This window comes from Giraffa tippelskirchi, chromosome 3 (genome assembly GCF_054371585.1).
Source record: "Giraffa tippelskirchi isolate mGirTip1 chromosome 3, T2T-mGirTip1v1.2.pri, whole genome shotgun sequence".
NCBI lineage: Eukaryota > Metazoa > Chordata > Mammalia > Artiodactyla > Giraffidae > Giraffa > Giraffa tippelskirchi.
The window spans coordinates 191,319,338-191,333,831 of NC_137277.1; the positions used below are offsets into that span (position 1 = coordinate 191,319,338).

A 14,494-nucleotide genomic window follows, 5' to 3' on the forward strand; every position below is an offset into this window, starting at 1 on the left:
AGTGACTGAGTGAGTGCATGGAAGAGTCAGTCGTCAGCAGGGCCGCACTGATCTGGGTCAGAGGCTTCCTGGCCTGAGGCCCCGACCAGGGCTGGGTCCCGCCCAGACCTGTGAACTGGCATGAAGTAAGGGTTCAGTAAACATCTGAAGGACAATCAGACGGCCGGATGAGGGGGCGGAGGCTGAGCGTGTGGGAGAGCCAGGCAGGGTTAACACCTGACTGTGGGTGACTCTTTCCTCGCGGGTCTGGGGTATTGTTGCCATCTGTTGCTTCCAGAATTTTTGAAAGCCCTTCCAGACAGTGAGGAATGAGGTTCTCCTCCACTGGCAGGGCTAAGAGTCTGGCTGGAAAGGTCCCGCTGGCCTTCACGGGGTCAAGGGTCACAATCCCCGACTCCCAAAGGACCGAGCAGCAGATGGGGGTGACCTGGGTCAGCTGGGAGGCCCAGTAGAGGGCTCACACAGCCCCGCAGGCCCATGTGGTCCTGGGCAGTGTGCGCGCAGAACATGGGATCTTCCATTTTCAAGAGAAGTTGGATGTCTCAATCTTTCTGTGAATTCCCCAGAGGAGCCAGACATAAGATTTCCGGAGGGCTACTGCAACTCTGGGGCCACGAGTCTGCAGACTCAGGCCTCAGGCATGGCCCTCGCCCCACTGCAGGGCTTTAACTCCAGTCCCAACTCCAGCCAGGCCCAGCGGCCTGGCCCCAGGCATTTCTACAACCTCTGACCCAGAGCCAGGAAACCAGGCTCCGGCAGGGAGTGGAGGAAAAAGGCAAAGCCTCCTGCTAAAAACACTGCGATCTGGCTGGAGGAAAACGGCAGGGACTTGGGGGACTTCCCTAGCAGTCCAGTAGTTAAGACTCCCGGCTCCCAGCCCAGGGGGCACAGGGTCGATTCCTGGTCCGGGGAACTAAGACCGCGCATGCTGCATGGCGCAGCCAAAAATAATAATAATAATAATGACGATGCTACAGCAGGGATTTGGGATTTGGGCTGGACACAGGGAAGACCCTCTTGGATTTCAAAGTGGTCAAAACTAGGAGGCTGTTTTGTCCTGAGGACAGAGTTCCAGAAGAGCCCACTCTGTGCCGTGGCCAGCTGCAGGCCCTCAGTGACCTCTGCAGGCGCCTCCTAGCTCTGGGGACCAGGATTCCAGCAGGCAAAGAGGGGCAAAGAGGAAGTCAGACAGTCGGAGACCTCAGCTGGGATCACACAGGACCCCAGCTGGGACGGATGGGGACGCGAAGGGAGGGGTCCCCGGGGGCGGGGTAGCGGCCAGGCCCACTTACTTGAAGTTGATGTTGGCACAGACCAGCATGTCGTTGAGCAGGAAGACCCTGCGCTCCTTGGACTTGATCAGCTGCCCGCGGTCACCGTACACAGTCTCCGTCAGCGTCTCACACAGGAGCAGCTGCCGCTGGCCCGAGGTCAGAAGCTAGGGGAGGAGACGCGGCAAGGTCAACGCCAGCATCGCTCACGGGCTGCTCCGCAGACATCACTGCGCCAAATACCCAGGACGGTCCTTCCACGCCCAAAGGGGACCGCGACCGGGAGGGGTGGGGGTGAGAGGGACCACGTCCTCCATCCCTGGGGACCAGAGGCAGTGACTGCCAGCCCCCCTCTGTCCGTGCCGGCAGCGCAGCTCCGGGGCACAAAGCCATGCGCTGACCCAGGCCCCGAGGCACGCCGTGGAGCCCTCTGGCAGGTGCCGGGCCGCTTGCCCACACCTCGGCCTCCTGGGCTGTCACGTGGGTGACGGCACCAAAGCTCACGTCGCCAAGGAAACGCGTGACTCTGGCTACATGACCTGCAGAGCCGCAGACGGGAGGAAGACATGGGGTCCACTCAGAATTATTAACGACTTCAGGACAACGATGGCAGAGCGTTAACCCAAATGCAGGGCCCCTCTGAGTGCCTGCCCTGCGTGACGCCCAGGGAGCTGGCCCCACGGTGGGACACCCCGCAGACAGCCCTTGTCCCCACTGCTCACACGGCCTCAAGCAGGCAGACTCTTGGCCCGAAGGCAGGTCCCGCTCCTCACCCTGACCTGTTGACCTGTGTCTGCCATGGGCCTCAGGGAAGGCCTCGTGCGGGGCTGGGAGGGGTCTGCTGGTCAGCGAGGCAGCCCTCTGACCATGCTGACCAGGCTGAAGACCTTCAAGCCTCCGGGCAGGCGTCGTGCCCATCTCGGGCTGGACACCAGCCAGCACAGGACCACCATCAGAGCCAGGGACCCACGGAAAACATGCCTTTACAAAGAAGGGATTTTGCGGGGGAAGAAGAGTATTCAGCCAAGTTCATCCTGATAACAGCCACCCCCGTCCTCCCCATCCTCGCAAGGAAAAGGGCAGGTCACTCCTCTCCTGGATAGAATGCCCTGCCATCCGCTGAAAAATCACGTCTCTCCGGGCAGCACGGAACCCTGAGCAGCTCCACATGCCACTCGAGAACCCACCTCTCCTTTCACCAGCTCGAGGGCCCCAAGGCCCCCATTCCCAGATGAGGGGGCAGAGATCCCCGAGGTCAAGCGGCCTGCCGAGACCCCGTGCTGGCCGAGCATCAGGGCAGGCTGGAGCCGGGCCACACGCAGTGTCCCCAGCACGAGGCAGCTCCGGGCTGGGGCTGAGAGGAGTCAGGGAAGGCCCATGGCTCCCAACGCACGCACACACAGGAACCTCAGGGCCCCCCAGGGTCCCCCCCAACAGCGAAGGCTGGGCTCCCCCACCTCACAACTGACCACCGGCTTGTGAAAACACAGCTGGGACCCTGAAGACCACAGGCCCTGGAAAAGACGGCCACGTGTGCCGTGACCCGGAACGGGGACAGGAAAGTCCCCGGCCTCCTGGCAACCACCCTCCTGACACTGAAGCAGATGGAAAAAGGACAGAAGAAAACTCGGATGTTGCACAAACAGCCCCCTGCAGCCAGGTCCTGAGCAGGCACATTTTGAAACAGCCGACACGGTTCCGCTCTGGGCACACCCGGTTTCATTTCCACTTCTCTCGGGAGGACGGGCGGTGAGAGGGCAGTCACAGCGCTGGCCTCGGGGCCAGCCGGGACCACTCTGGGGACCAGCTCCCCTGGCCGGGGAAGCGCGGCGTGCAGCCACCGCCACCATCCTGTACGCATCCACGGGATGGGTGGGACACGGGCTCGGGGCTGTCAGTCCGTCTCCCAACACCAGACAGGTCTCCCTGACCTCCAGCCAGAGACCACCGCTCCTGCGGCCTGGGTGTCCCCCCAGCGGACAGAGGAGAGGGGAGCACAGCTCCTTCCCGAGCACGTGTAAGGAGAAGGGGTTTCTTCTCCCGAGTGACCTCACAGGTGTGTGAGCCAAAGCAAGAGAAACCCTCACGGTCATAGAAGAGGAGACAGAAGACACCTCTCGAGCATCAAGACCATCAGACGCCCGTGCGGCGGCTGTGACTGCGCCGGGGCCGCCTTCCTGAGAGGCATTCCAAATTAGGGGGCTGGGGGAGCCCCGCCCGGGGGTGGGGAGGAGGGACGCCCCCCCCGAGGTCAATCCTGGACAAGGCTCCCCTGGGTCGGGGGCTCCGCTCCTGCCCCATCTGTTCCTCCCAGCTCCATCCTCCTGGGACGGGTTAAGCAAACCCAGCTGCCAGCAGGCAGCCTCGGGGGAAAGCCCCGCATGGGGACTGATGGGCGTGGGCAGCCGCTGCTCAGGTGACCGGCCCCACGTGGGAAGGTGGGCCAGGATGCCGGCTCCTCCAACCCTTCCAGAAGAGGAACGAGTCTAAATTTTGTGGGACGCTTCTCCGTTTCTAGATGCTGGCAGCCAATTTCACCTTCTTAAAAGTCCTGTGTGAGCTGAGCACGCGCGTGCAGCCTGAAGTTGGCCTGAGGTGGGACCGTCCTAAGATGCAGGACCCTGAACCTTAGGATATCTTGTCCCGGCCCTGCTCCGCGGGCCTGCAGGACAGATCAGAGATGACAGTGCAGGTCAGAGAGCGCCGCGGGCCACGGGGGAGGGCACGGCACTCACGGTGACGCTCCACAAACATTAGCAAGTTCCTCCCCTTGTGGCTGGAAGCCCACTGACCTTAGGCGCCGGCCTTAGTTCTGCTTTTGGGGGCACAGAGCCAGGAGGCTCCCCGTTTCTCCCCCAGATGATCTGAACACCTTCCTGTGACCCTCCACGATGTCCCTTCCCCAGAGAACAACTCTTGTTCTTGCCAAGTGTCCTGGGGCGTGGTCGCCTCCCCGCAAACCATCAGGGCCAAATCTCACCCTCTACTGAGTGAAAGGGGGCGGAGCCCAGGGTGGGGGACCTCCCAGATGTGGGTGCAGCTGCAAGCTGTGTGTGTCACAAGGGGCTAAGGAGACACAGGACTGAGGTTCACGGACAGGTGACTCTGGGAGGTGACCGATTCTCTTGCACCAACTTTGTGTTTTATAAACAGGGTTCTCTACGGACCTTCCTAGTGTGACAGTGGATAAGAATCCACCTACCAATGCAGGGGACACAGGTTTGATCCCTGGTCCAGGAGGACTCCACATGCCTCGGAGCATCTAAGCCTGCACACCACAGCTGCTGAGCGCCGCATTCTAGAGCCACGAGCCGCAACACTGAGCCCTCGAACCACAACTACTGACGCTTTGTGTCCCAGGGCCCACGAGCCACAACTACGGAGCCCTCGAACCACAGCTACTGCAGCCTGCATGTCCCAGGGCCCACGAGCCACAACTGCTGAGCCTGTGAGCTGCCACTACCGAAGTCCAAAAGCCCAGAGCCTGTGCCCCACAAGAGCAGCCCCCACAATGAGACCCCATGCATCACAACGAAGAGTAGCCCCTGCTCGCTGCAAATTTAAAAAAACCCACAAAAAAGCAAAGAATACCCATCAAAGCCAAAAATAAAATAGATCAATAATAATTCAAAAAACAGGGTTCTCCAATAGGCTCATTTGAAAGTTAAGATTTTTTTTTTTTTTAGCTAGAATGTTTTTAAGTTGCAATCTCAAAATACGGCATGGATTTTTTTTTTTTTTTTTTTTTGGTCTTTCTCCTTAACAAATAATACTAATAATGACAACAGCCACCTTGCATTAAGGTCTCTGGGTCTGCCACTTTGCCAGTGATCTCCTTGGCCTTGCAGAAGCCCCGAGGGTCAGGCGCTGTCAAACTCCTTTCAGAGCAAGGTTTCAGAGGAAGCAACTGAGGTTCAGAGAGTTAGGTGTGTCCCCACAGTATACACCAGTGGCAAAATCCGGATTCAAACCCAGACTCAGACTCAATGGCCCACTTGTTTAAACATAATACTAGGCTATCATTTCTGGCGTCTTTACTGGCAATTCTACTGCTAAATAAAATCAGCTTTTATCCTCAAAAGGCATGAGTGGTAACTAATGTTGGGGTGGGCAGGAGGGGATCCAGTCAAGACTGCTCCTCAGGACTTCCCTGGAGGTCCAGGGGCTAAGAAGCCACTGGGACACGGGTTTGACCCCTGGTCTGGGAAGATCCCACAGGCCGCGGGACCACTGAACCCATGCACCCAAGAGCCCGTGCTCTGAAACAGGAGATGACTCCACGCCGCAAGCAGAGAAAGCCCACGCAGCAACACAGACCACCCAGCACCGTCAGAATAAATAAAGGGAAAAAAAGACACTTACGGTCAAGGTAAGGTCTGCAGACCCCAGAGGAGCACGGAGCTACCCGTCTCGGCCACCTGGAGGTGCCGAGTGGCGGGGCGGCAGGGGCGGCGGGCGGGGGGCCAGCACCCACCTTGTTGAGGCTGCTGCGGTCGCTGACACTCTTGGTCAGCTGCTGGATCTCTGCCACCTGGTCGGCCAGCCGCTTCTGCTCATTGAGCTTCTCGGCCAGTGTCTCCAGCTCCGTGAGGGCCAGCTGCAGTGACAGCCTGTCCGGGTGGCCCCTGGGCGTGTTCTTCAGCATGTCCTGTGGGGGCCCAGGGGGAGCCAGGACTGAGACCCCTGTCCAGCAGATCCTCCACTGGCTGGGGCCGCAGCCTCAGCCTCCACCTTCCCCACGGAGACCCGGCCGGACAAGGACCCGGCCGGGAGCCCGGGGAGCTGGGGGCTGACAGGGAGCAAGGCCTCGAGAAGCAGCCACCGCGTGAGAACATGAAGTCACGTGACTGGAGGTACCTGGCCCTGACTCACTGATGGAGAGTGGGCTGAGACGAGACCCACTCCTGCAGCTGTGCGCTCTGAGGACAGAGGAAAGACGCTGCTGGGGCCCTCAGGGGGCTCACCTCCTGACCGAGGACCCCCGACAGTCAGGGGGGCTGTCCCAAGCTCTTGGGACCCACAGTGGGGGCTGATGCTCCCTCGGGAAGCCTGGAGCACCAAGACCAAAGCCCACACGGGGCCTGTGCTCCCTGCCAGGGGCCCCGAGGGCACTGGGGCTCCACATGCCCCCCACCGTCGTGGGCGACTGTCAGCACCGTTAGCTGGTTCCCACCCGGGGAGGGAAAGGGCGCTGTCACACTCCTGGGCTCCACCCGGGGGCGAGGAAGGCAGGGCTGGGGGCCGAGACCCTGCCCGCCCTGCACGGCCTACGCAAGGGCTGTGGGTGACACGGGAGAGCCAGGCCTCCCACCCCGACCCCACCGGCACACCAGCCCAGGCTGCACCCTGCGGGCGGCGGCCACCAGAACCCGCTGCGGTACCTGAAGCAGGAGGATGAACTGCGGGAACCTCTGGATGGGCTTCACCATCAGCCCGTAGAGCGTGACGCGGTCCGGGCTGCACACCTGGCGCCGCTGTTGGGGGCGAGGCGGTCACTCACTGAGCATCCGCGCGCGAGCCCGTCACCCGGGGCACAGTTGTGCCAACCCGGGCTCCTCTCCCCGGGACGCTGGTCAGCCTCGGGCCCGAGAGAAGAGCCGGGGAGGCCCCTGGTTCCGCAGCCAGGAGTCCCTGCCAGCACAGAGCCCCCTGCACAGCCCTGCACCCTTAGGGCCTGGAGCACCGCGTTAATGTCTCTGGGCTAAAGGCATAATAACTAGGACCTTCAGCCATTTGTTCAAGAGGCCAGGCCTCTGGAAGTAGCTGAGACCCCCTTTCCCTCCATATAAAGTAAGGTGAATGGGCCCAGGCCAGGCCAGGGTGGGCACGGGGCTTCTCACTGTACTGGGTCTTGCTTTTGTCTCCACCACGCCACCCACACATCTGCCGCCTTGACACCTCGGCCCCTGCAACCCAGGGACGTCCCCACCGGCCTCTGCTTCCATCTGCGTCCACCCAAAGCTTCAGCAGCCCCCCACTGCCTGCACTATGACGTCCCAGGCCCTGGGCCTGAGGCCTGGACCTACCCAAACTGAACTCAGCTGCTCTGCACCTCTCTCTCGGGCACCCCGCACCCAGGGTCCAGCTGGACTTGTCTCCGACCTTTGCCCCCCACCCTTGTACCTGGAACACACTCTCCTGTCTCCCTCTGTTTCAACCCCACCATCCCCCCAGGACCCACGTCAGACGGCACCCCATTGAGAAAGCCCCCTGACCCTCCGGGATCTGGACTGTGGGTGTGTCTTCTGAGGCTGCGGGTCCTGGCCCACCTGTGCCCTCTGCTGGGCAGGGTCTCTGTCTGAATTATGATTGTGCACCAAGGAGAGGCGGGTGGGGACATGGCCCCACGGCTTCTCCACATGATCCCCAGCGCTGAGTCCCACCTGATGATCCACCCAAGCCCAGCCCCCATCAGCAAGATGTCACGGCCCCCCTTCTTCCTGTCAAAGCTCCAGATCCCAAGTGGCTTACGGACCCTCTAATTCTCGATCACCCCTTTAGCGGCGCGGAGGAGAGGCTCATCTCCCGTGGGACTGAGGATGCCCCAGAAGAAAGGAGACAGGGGTCTGGACCAGAGAAAGGATGGGCAGCACCCCCCCCCCCACTCCTGGGAAGCCTCCCTGACCCCCACGGCTGGGGCTCCGTTGGGAGGGGCCCCAGGCTGCCCTCGGGCCCACCTTGAGGAACTCGAGGAAGGCAGGCTTGGTGAGACAGGCCTTCTTGATGATGGACATGGCGTTGGTGAAGTTGTTCACGTAGTCACTGTACACGTCTAGCACCATGGACTTGGAGAACTGAAAGGGGCGTGGGCGCAGCCCGGGAGGGTCACATCCAGGCGAGGGGGCAGGCGGGCAGCACCCCCGCCCTCCCTGCCGGGGGGTCTCGGCTAGCCTGGAGGTTAGGTGACCTGTCACCCAGTGAGGGCAGCGGACAGGGCGCCAAGAGGCGCAGACGCCAGGTCACAGGGTGGAAGCAGGGGTGCCCGGGGCAGCTGGGCCGCGGGCGAAGGGAGCCGGCGGCCCTGTGCTTCAGGCACACCCCCACCCCACGCCCCGCCACCGAGGACGGTGCTCCCGGCTGAGCCCACCGACACGCTGACCAGGGCGCTGGGTTCTCCCAACAATACTTCTTGCGTTTTAACCCAGTTACCCAAGACAGATCAAAGCGCGCTCTGCTAACCTGACCCTCTCTCACCCCAGGCATCTCTCTGGGGCCCACAGACGTCCGTTTCAAAAACCAACAATCCCCTCCTTCCCCAGATGGGGGGCTGAGCCCAGAGAGAGCCCGAGTTTGCAGGGGGCGCTGGGAACAGGCAGATCTCCTGGAGCACGACCCAGCGGGCTGGCGCTGACGCCCCTCGGGGTCCTCCGGGGCCCGGGCCGGGCCCTGCTCGGTGTGAGCGCTCGGCGGGGGGACTTGAGATGGGCCAGCGCCCTGGGGGCAAGCAGTGAGCAAGGACACGCGGCACGGGGTCGCGCCCTCCCCGGCTCAGGCCAGGCCGACTCGGCCGCCGCTACACTCTGACCCTGCTGGCGTGGCCACGCGGAGCAGGCAGAGGCAGGAGGCCGGGGGAGGGGGCTTGGGGACACCTACCGAAGCCACGAAGAGGTCGCCGATCTTCTCGGTGGAGTCCCACTCGGCCACACGAGAGGACAGGGCGATCTGGAACATGGAGTGGCAGTGCAGGATCTCCTTGACGCGGAAGAACACCGCCCGGCACTTGCGCGCGCTCAGCGCCTTGGGCTCCATCTCCATCAGGGGGTTGCGGTAATCCTGTTTCCGGCGGGCAGGCGGTGAGCGAGGCCGGCCGCTGCCCCGCCCCCCACCGCCCTCGGGGGCTCCCCCCAGCCCCCCGCCGCGGGCGAGGCCCAGCAGAGCTCCGGCCCTTCGCCAGGAGCACTCAGCCCGCGCTGCTCACGCAGCCTGGAAGGGTCTCCGTGAACGAAGCACTCCTGAGCCTTCCGCCCGTCCACAGCCCACCCCTGTGACTTCGGTGGGAAGCTGGGTTTGGGGGAGACGCCTGCCTGCAGGGCGCGCCATGGAGTCAGGCCCCAGGGGCTGGCCCTGATCGGCTCTGCCCACAGCTGAGCCGGTCTGCCTGACGGACCAGTGGCAGCGATGTCACAGCGAGACCCAGAGCCACGGTCTCCAGCCGGCTTTGTCAGAAACACGGGGTATCCTGTCTCCACCTGCCCGGGGTCTGGGCCCCTCCACTGTGGATCCAAACTCGGCAGGGGAAGCGAGAGTGTTCTGAGCATTCTCCCACCCCAACAATGCCCCTCCCGGGGGGCCTTACAGACAGCCCACAACATCCCCGAAGAGTCACTGTTCGAGGAATGTAAACCAAACAGACCGGGCCAGCACACCTTGCTCATGCAAGGATCTACACAGCAGTTCCTGGGCAATCTGAGGGCAAGGGAGGAGGTGAGCCGGACACCCCACCCCAGGAGCTACGAGAGGATGGGGAGCTGTGGCCCCACCCCGGGGATCCCAGAGAGGTGAGGAAACAGGATCTCTTCCAGGCACCAGAGGGACCACACCCTCTCAGGTCCAGGCCTGGGGGCTGAGATGGTAAAGAATCTGCCTGCAGTGCAGGAGACCTGAGTTAGATCTCTGGATCAGGACAATCCCCTGGAGGAGGGCATGGCCACCCACTCCAGTATCCTTGCCTGGAGAATCCCATGAATAGAGGAGACTGGGGGGCTACAGTCCACAGGGTCACAAAGAGTCAGACACGACTGAGCGCCCTTCGCTTTTCACTCTCAGGCCCACGGGACAGACCTCATCTCGCTGAACCTCAACATCGTTTCAGAAGACCCAGTCATCCTGTGAGCACCGAGGCACCTGGAATTCTCGGGGTCCCCCATCCGGAGGTCCTGCTGTCCCCATAGAAACACTGGCCTTTGGCGCCTTCCCTTGAAAAATGCCCACAGCCCCCAAACACTCCTTGTAATGTGCCCCTCGCGGGGCTCCTGAAGCCCCTGGAGTCGTACCTGGAGGACCCGCTTCAGAGAGTCCACGTAGCTGCCCTCGCTCTGCACGATGGAGCCGAGGATGTGCCTCCGGACCACCTGCTCAGGCAGAGAGCATGGTCAGCACCGGTGCCAACAGTGCCCGGGCAGGCACCGGCTGCGGGCGGGGCACGGGGGGAGAGGTGTCACGACAGCCAGTGGGGCAGCAGGAACACGTCTCGCCCAGAGCCACTCCTGGACCACTGGAGCCTGGCAGGCTGGCATCACCCCCCAGAGCCCCTGCCCACCCCAGACAGATGCTCGTGCTCCCCAGACAGCAGCATGAGGTCTGGGGACGCGGGGACTGCAGGGTCCTGCCTGGCCTCCGCACGGCCGTCCAGGGCTGGGGAACCACCACGCTCCTCCACGGGACGGGCGGCCCCCTCCATCTCTCGACCACCCGCGTAGAGCGTTCTCTCTTAGATGGCGCTGAAATCTCAGCTCCCGCCACTTACAGATCCGATCCTTAACCGATCCCTCTCCCATGAGACAGTCCTGAGGGTGTCCACCCCACCCCGCTCAAGTAGACTCTGCTTCAGGCTAAACACGCCAGCCCTTCCCTTGCCCTCTCTCCCCCTCTCAGCCTAAATAAGCCTCCCCCAGGGGCGGCCCAACCGGCACCCACCCAGGAAGCCCTCACGTGGACACAGCAGCACACAGGGGCGGGGAGCCTCTGCTGCACACTAGGGTCACGTGGCTTCCACCCCGGGCACTCTGAGTGAACTGCTCTGGGGGGCCACCTGGCTAGCGGGGCCTTTTAAAGCCTCCCAGGTGACCCCATTGTGCAGCAAACCTGGGACAGAGCTTATGAAAGGTGTTGTAGGTGAGAGGTGTCTGAGAGGGGAGCCTGCCCACCTTGGCCCGGGGCCAGAAGGGTGACTGATCCCCACTGTGCCCCCAAGCTGTCCTGAGGGCGGCAGTCCAGGCTCCCACCACCACCATCTGCCTCCTCCCTCCCCGTGCTGGGGCACCCTGTGCCTCTCTTCCCCCAACCCTGCCTGGCCTGGGCCTGACTGTGCCCCCCTGGCTGTGTGACAAGCCAGGCCACCGCCCTTCAAGCTGCCCCGCGAACAGACGCTCTGTCCAGGACTCCCAGTCCCCAGGGATGCCCAGAGCAGCCCTCGGCCTCCGCCTGCTGATGTGAGGGGCGGTCCTGTGCACTGCGGGCGGCCAGCAGCACCCCTGGCATCTATGCAGTAGATTCCAGGGGCCCCCACCTCCAGCTGTGAGCACCAAAGCATCACCGGACATGGCCAAACGTCCCTTGGGGGGCAAAAATCACCTCCATTGAGGGCCACTGGCCTAGAGCAACTAACATCGCTGCTCCAAGAAATGCAAGAGGCTTCCGAGGAAGCAGACTCGGCTGACACCAGAAAGGGGAAGCCCGGCTTCTGGGGTGGCAGGCTGGGGTCCCGCCTGGCTCTGAGCTCTGACGGTGACTCACTGCACCGGGAAGGAGGCCGGGGGCCACCGCCCCGATGCTGCCAGGGCCCCAGCAGGACAAAGAGGGAAGGAAGGAGGCAGACGGGCTCCCAAGACAAGAGGTGTGGCCGAATCTCTCATTTTCAAAAGGGGTGCAACGCCAGGATGTGCTGCCAACGCCAACCCAGCCAGTCGCTCGATGCGTTTGCTGCCCCGGGCAGCAGGCTGGGACCCGCCGTCCCACCCCGAGGACACCTGCGCCCCCACAGACCTGCTGCGGGGTCAGGCCGTCCGGCATGGGGCCCAGCTCCGGGGCTGGGGGTTTGATGTCCGAAACGCTGACCTCCAGGAGACCCATGTCCTCCTCCTCCGAGTCACCTGGAAAGGGAGGTGGGCTGGTGACGCGTGCCGGGCGAGAAGGACACCCCCACTCAGACTCCAGGAGCTGGAGCCGCCCCCTCCGCAGACCAGGGCCCAGGGAGGAGCAGCTCCTCGGAGGGGCTCGGAGGGTGCAGCCCTCCTCGCATCCTCTGGGGAACAGCCCACCTGGACACAGAGGTCAGGGGGCATGGAGCGAGCGGGGAGAAAGCCACAGGGGATCAGCTCTCAGGACCCATTCTGCTGAGTCCCTGTCCCTGCTCAGACCCGCCCGCTTCTGCCTGCCAAAGGCCAGGCCGCCCATGTCCCCATCACTAGGCACTAAAAATAGTTTTCTTCTGGACGCCGCAAAGAGGGAAGAGGGAGCCCTGAGAACAAGCCGTTTGGCTCTGTGTTTTCATCTTTCCCCCTAAAAAAAAGATCCAAAAGGGAAAAGGCTCAGCTGCAGTCCAGCTGGGGACGCAGACGTGAGTGGGGGCGGCTCTCAAAGGGCAGAGCCGGACAGACAGAGGCCCGGGCGGAGAGGAGGTGGGCAGGTCAGGAGCATGGGCCCACGGGCGGCGGACACGGGCCCAGGGACACGGGGCCCTGCGGCCTGCGGCCCTGAGAGCCGGGTCAGCAGCTGGGGCGGCAGGAGGCGGGCGCAGGGGGAGCGGGAGGAAAGGCGCCTGGGGCGGGCAGGCAGCGGCCTTACCTGAGCAGGAGACAGAGGAGGAGGAGGAGGACGGGCCACGCCCGGCCACTGGGGGGTGGGCGCGGGGGAGGGCCCCCTGCCCAGCCCACATGGCCCCCTGGGCCCGGCCCCGCACCCAGCCTGGCCTCCCGGCTCGTGGCTTCCTCTTCCCCCACGCGCCCCGGGGGAACATTCTTGGCCGGTGATTCGAGCCGGCCGCGGCTATTAATAACGCCTCTGGTGGGAGGGTCACTTTAGGAAAGGCTCCGGGCTTGCAGGCGGGGTGGGGAGGGCCCCTGGATGGGGAGGGCGACCAGGGACCGTTCTGGCCAGCCAGCCTGCGCGCCCCATCCCGGCTCCAGGCCACTCCGGTGTGGAAGGGCTCCCCGGCCCAGCGTTCCCTCCCTGATCGGGGCCGAGTCTCCCCTCACAGCTTGCAGTCAAGCACATGCCGTGGCAGGATGAAGTCCATTTCACAGATGAGGGGAAGGACCGGGCAAGGTCACGCAGCCAGGAGGCCGTGGCACCAGGGTGGCAGCCAGGACACCGAGACGCTGTCCCAGCACCAAACACCTGCTATCTGCAGCTCCGCTGGGAAGAAGGCCTGCCACACGGGGCGAGCAGCTGTGCTGGGTTCTTCCCCTGTGCTCAGTCATCCCCCCGAGGTCCCCCGAGACACAGGCCCAATTAGCCCCAACGTACAGACGAGGAAACCGAGGCACAGGGAGGCTCAGGTGCACAGATTTCAAGAGGGTGCGGAGCCTCACCGTCCTCCCTGGCGTGGACGCCTGTGCTCACGGGGCCCTGAGCCCTCATCCTGGACTGACTCCAGCCAGAGGAAGCCTCTTCCGTCTCCTCCACGGCTGTGTGTCCCCAAGCGAGACACTCACCCACTCTGTGTCTGTTCCCTTGCGTCCAGGTGGGAACAAGACAGCCCTCTGCCCCGGTTTGGTGTTTATAAAGATTTAATGAGACATCGTAAAGCTCTTAGAGAGTGCCTGGCACCCCAACAGACACTCCACAAACGCTGACTTCTTGAACGTCTCGTCCTCCCCACCTCCGGAGCGTCGGCCACGCCAGCTCCTCGGCCAGGAGCGCCCATCCCCACCCTGTGCCCCTGCCTGAGGGACCTGGGTCTCCTTCTCCTCTGCTCCCAGCCCCGATCTTTCACTCCCACACTCCCGCCACGGTTCCCCACTGAGCAGCTGGTCATCTCCTGTTGACACGCCTGCCTCCCGCACTGTACCAGGTGCTCCTGGAGGCAACGCATCTAACAGCTTCCCTGCGCTCGGCACGGAGCCTGGCACTTAGCTGCTGCTAAGTCGCTTCAGTCGTGTCCGACTCTGTGCGACCCCATGGACGGCAGCTCACCAGGCTCCGCTGTCCCTAGGATTCTCCAGGCAAGAATACTGGAGTGGGTTGCCATTTCCTTCTCCAGCGCATGAAAGGGAAAAGTGAAAGTGAAGTCACTCAGTCGTGTCTGACTCTTAGCGATCCCATGGACTGTAGCCTACCAGGCTCCTCCGTCCATGGGATTTTCCAGGCAAGAGTACTGGAGTGGGGTGCCATTGCCTTCTCCGCTGGCACTTAGCAGGCCCTCATAAATGCTGGCTGGAGAAGAGATGGGAGAGTGGGTCAAGGCAGGGGCAAACGGGCACATTCAAAGATGGGGGTTCAGCGGTTAAGAGATTGTGCTCCCAAGGCCGGGGCCAGGGCTCGATCTCTGGGCAGGGAACTAG

The 14,494-nt window shown here is 63.0% G+C and overlaps 1 protein-coding gene across 40 annotated transcripts in view; it reads right to left on the reverse strand.

The window, feature by feature from the left end:
• Positions 1-14,494, reverse strand: part of ARHGEF10L (Rho guanine nucleotide exchange factor 10 like) — a 155,125-nt gene that overhangs the window by 56,070 nt on the left and 84,561 nt on the right. For 33 of the 40 annotated variants that reach the window (XM_081580933.1, XM_081580934.1, XM_081580930.1 and 30 more), the window contains 7 exons: positions 11,976-12,082; positions 10,265-10,342; positions 8,865-9,044; positions 7,949-8,065; positions 6,653-6,745; positions 5,746-5,919; positions 1,293-1,438 (listed from right to left, as the gene is read on the reverse strand). In XM_081580933.1, the coding sequence (XP_081437059.1) occupies positions 1,293-1,438; positions 5,746-5,919; positions 6,653-6,745; positions 7,949-8,065; positions 8,865-9,044; positions 10,265-10,342; positions 11,976-12,082 (895 nt within the window). Of the gene's footprint in view, positions 1-1,292; positions 1,439-5,745; positions 5,920-6,652; positions 6,746-7,948; positions 8,066-8,864; positions 9,045-10,264; positions 10,343-11,975; positions 12,083-12,776; positions 12,955-14,494 lie in introns of those variants that run through there. The other 7 variants (XM_081580944.1, XM_081580943.1, XM_081580940.1 and 4 more) reach the window with 2 other exon arrangements.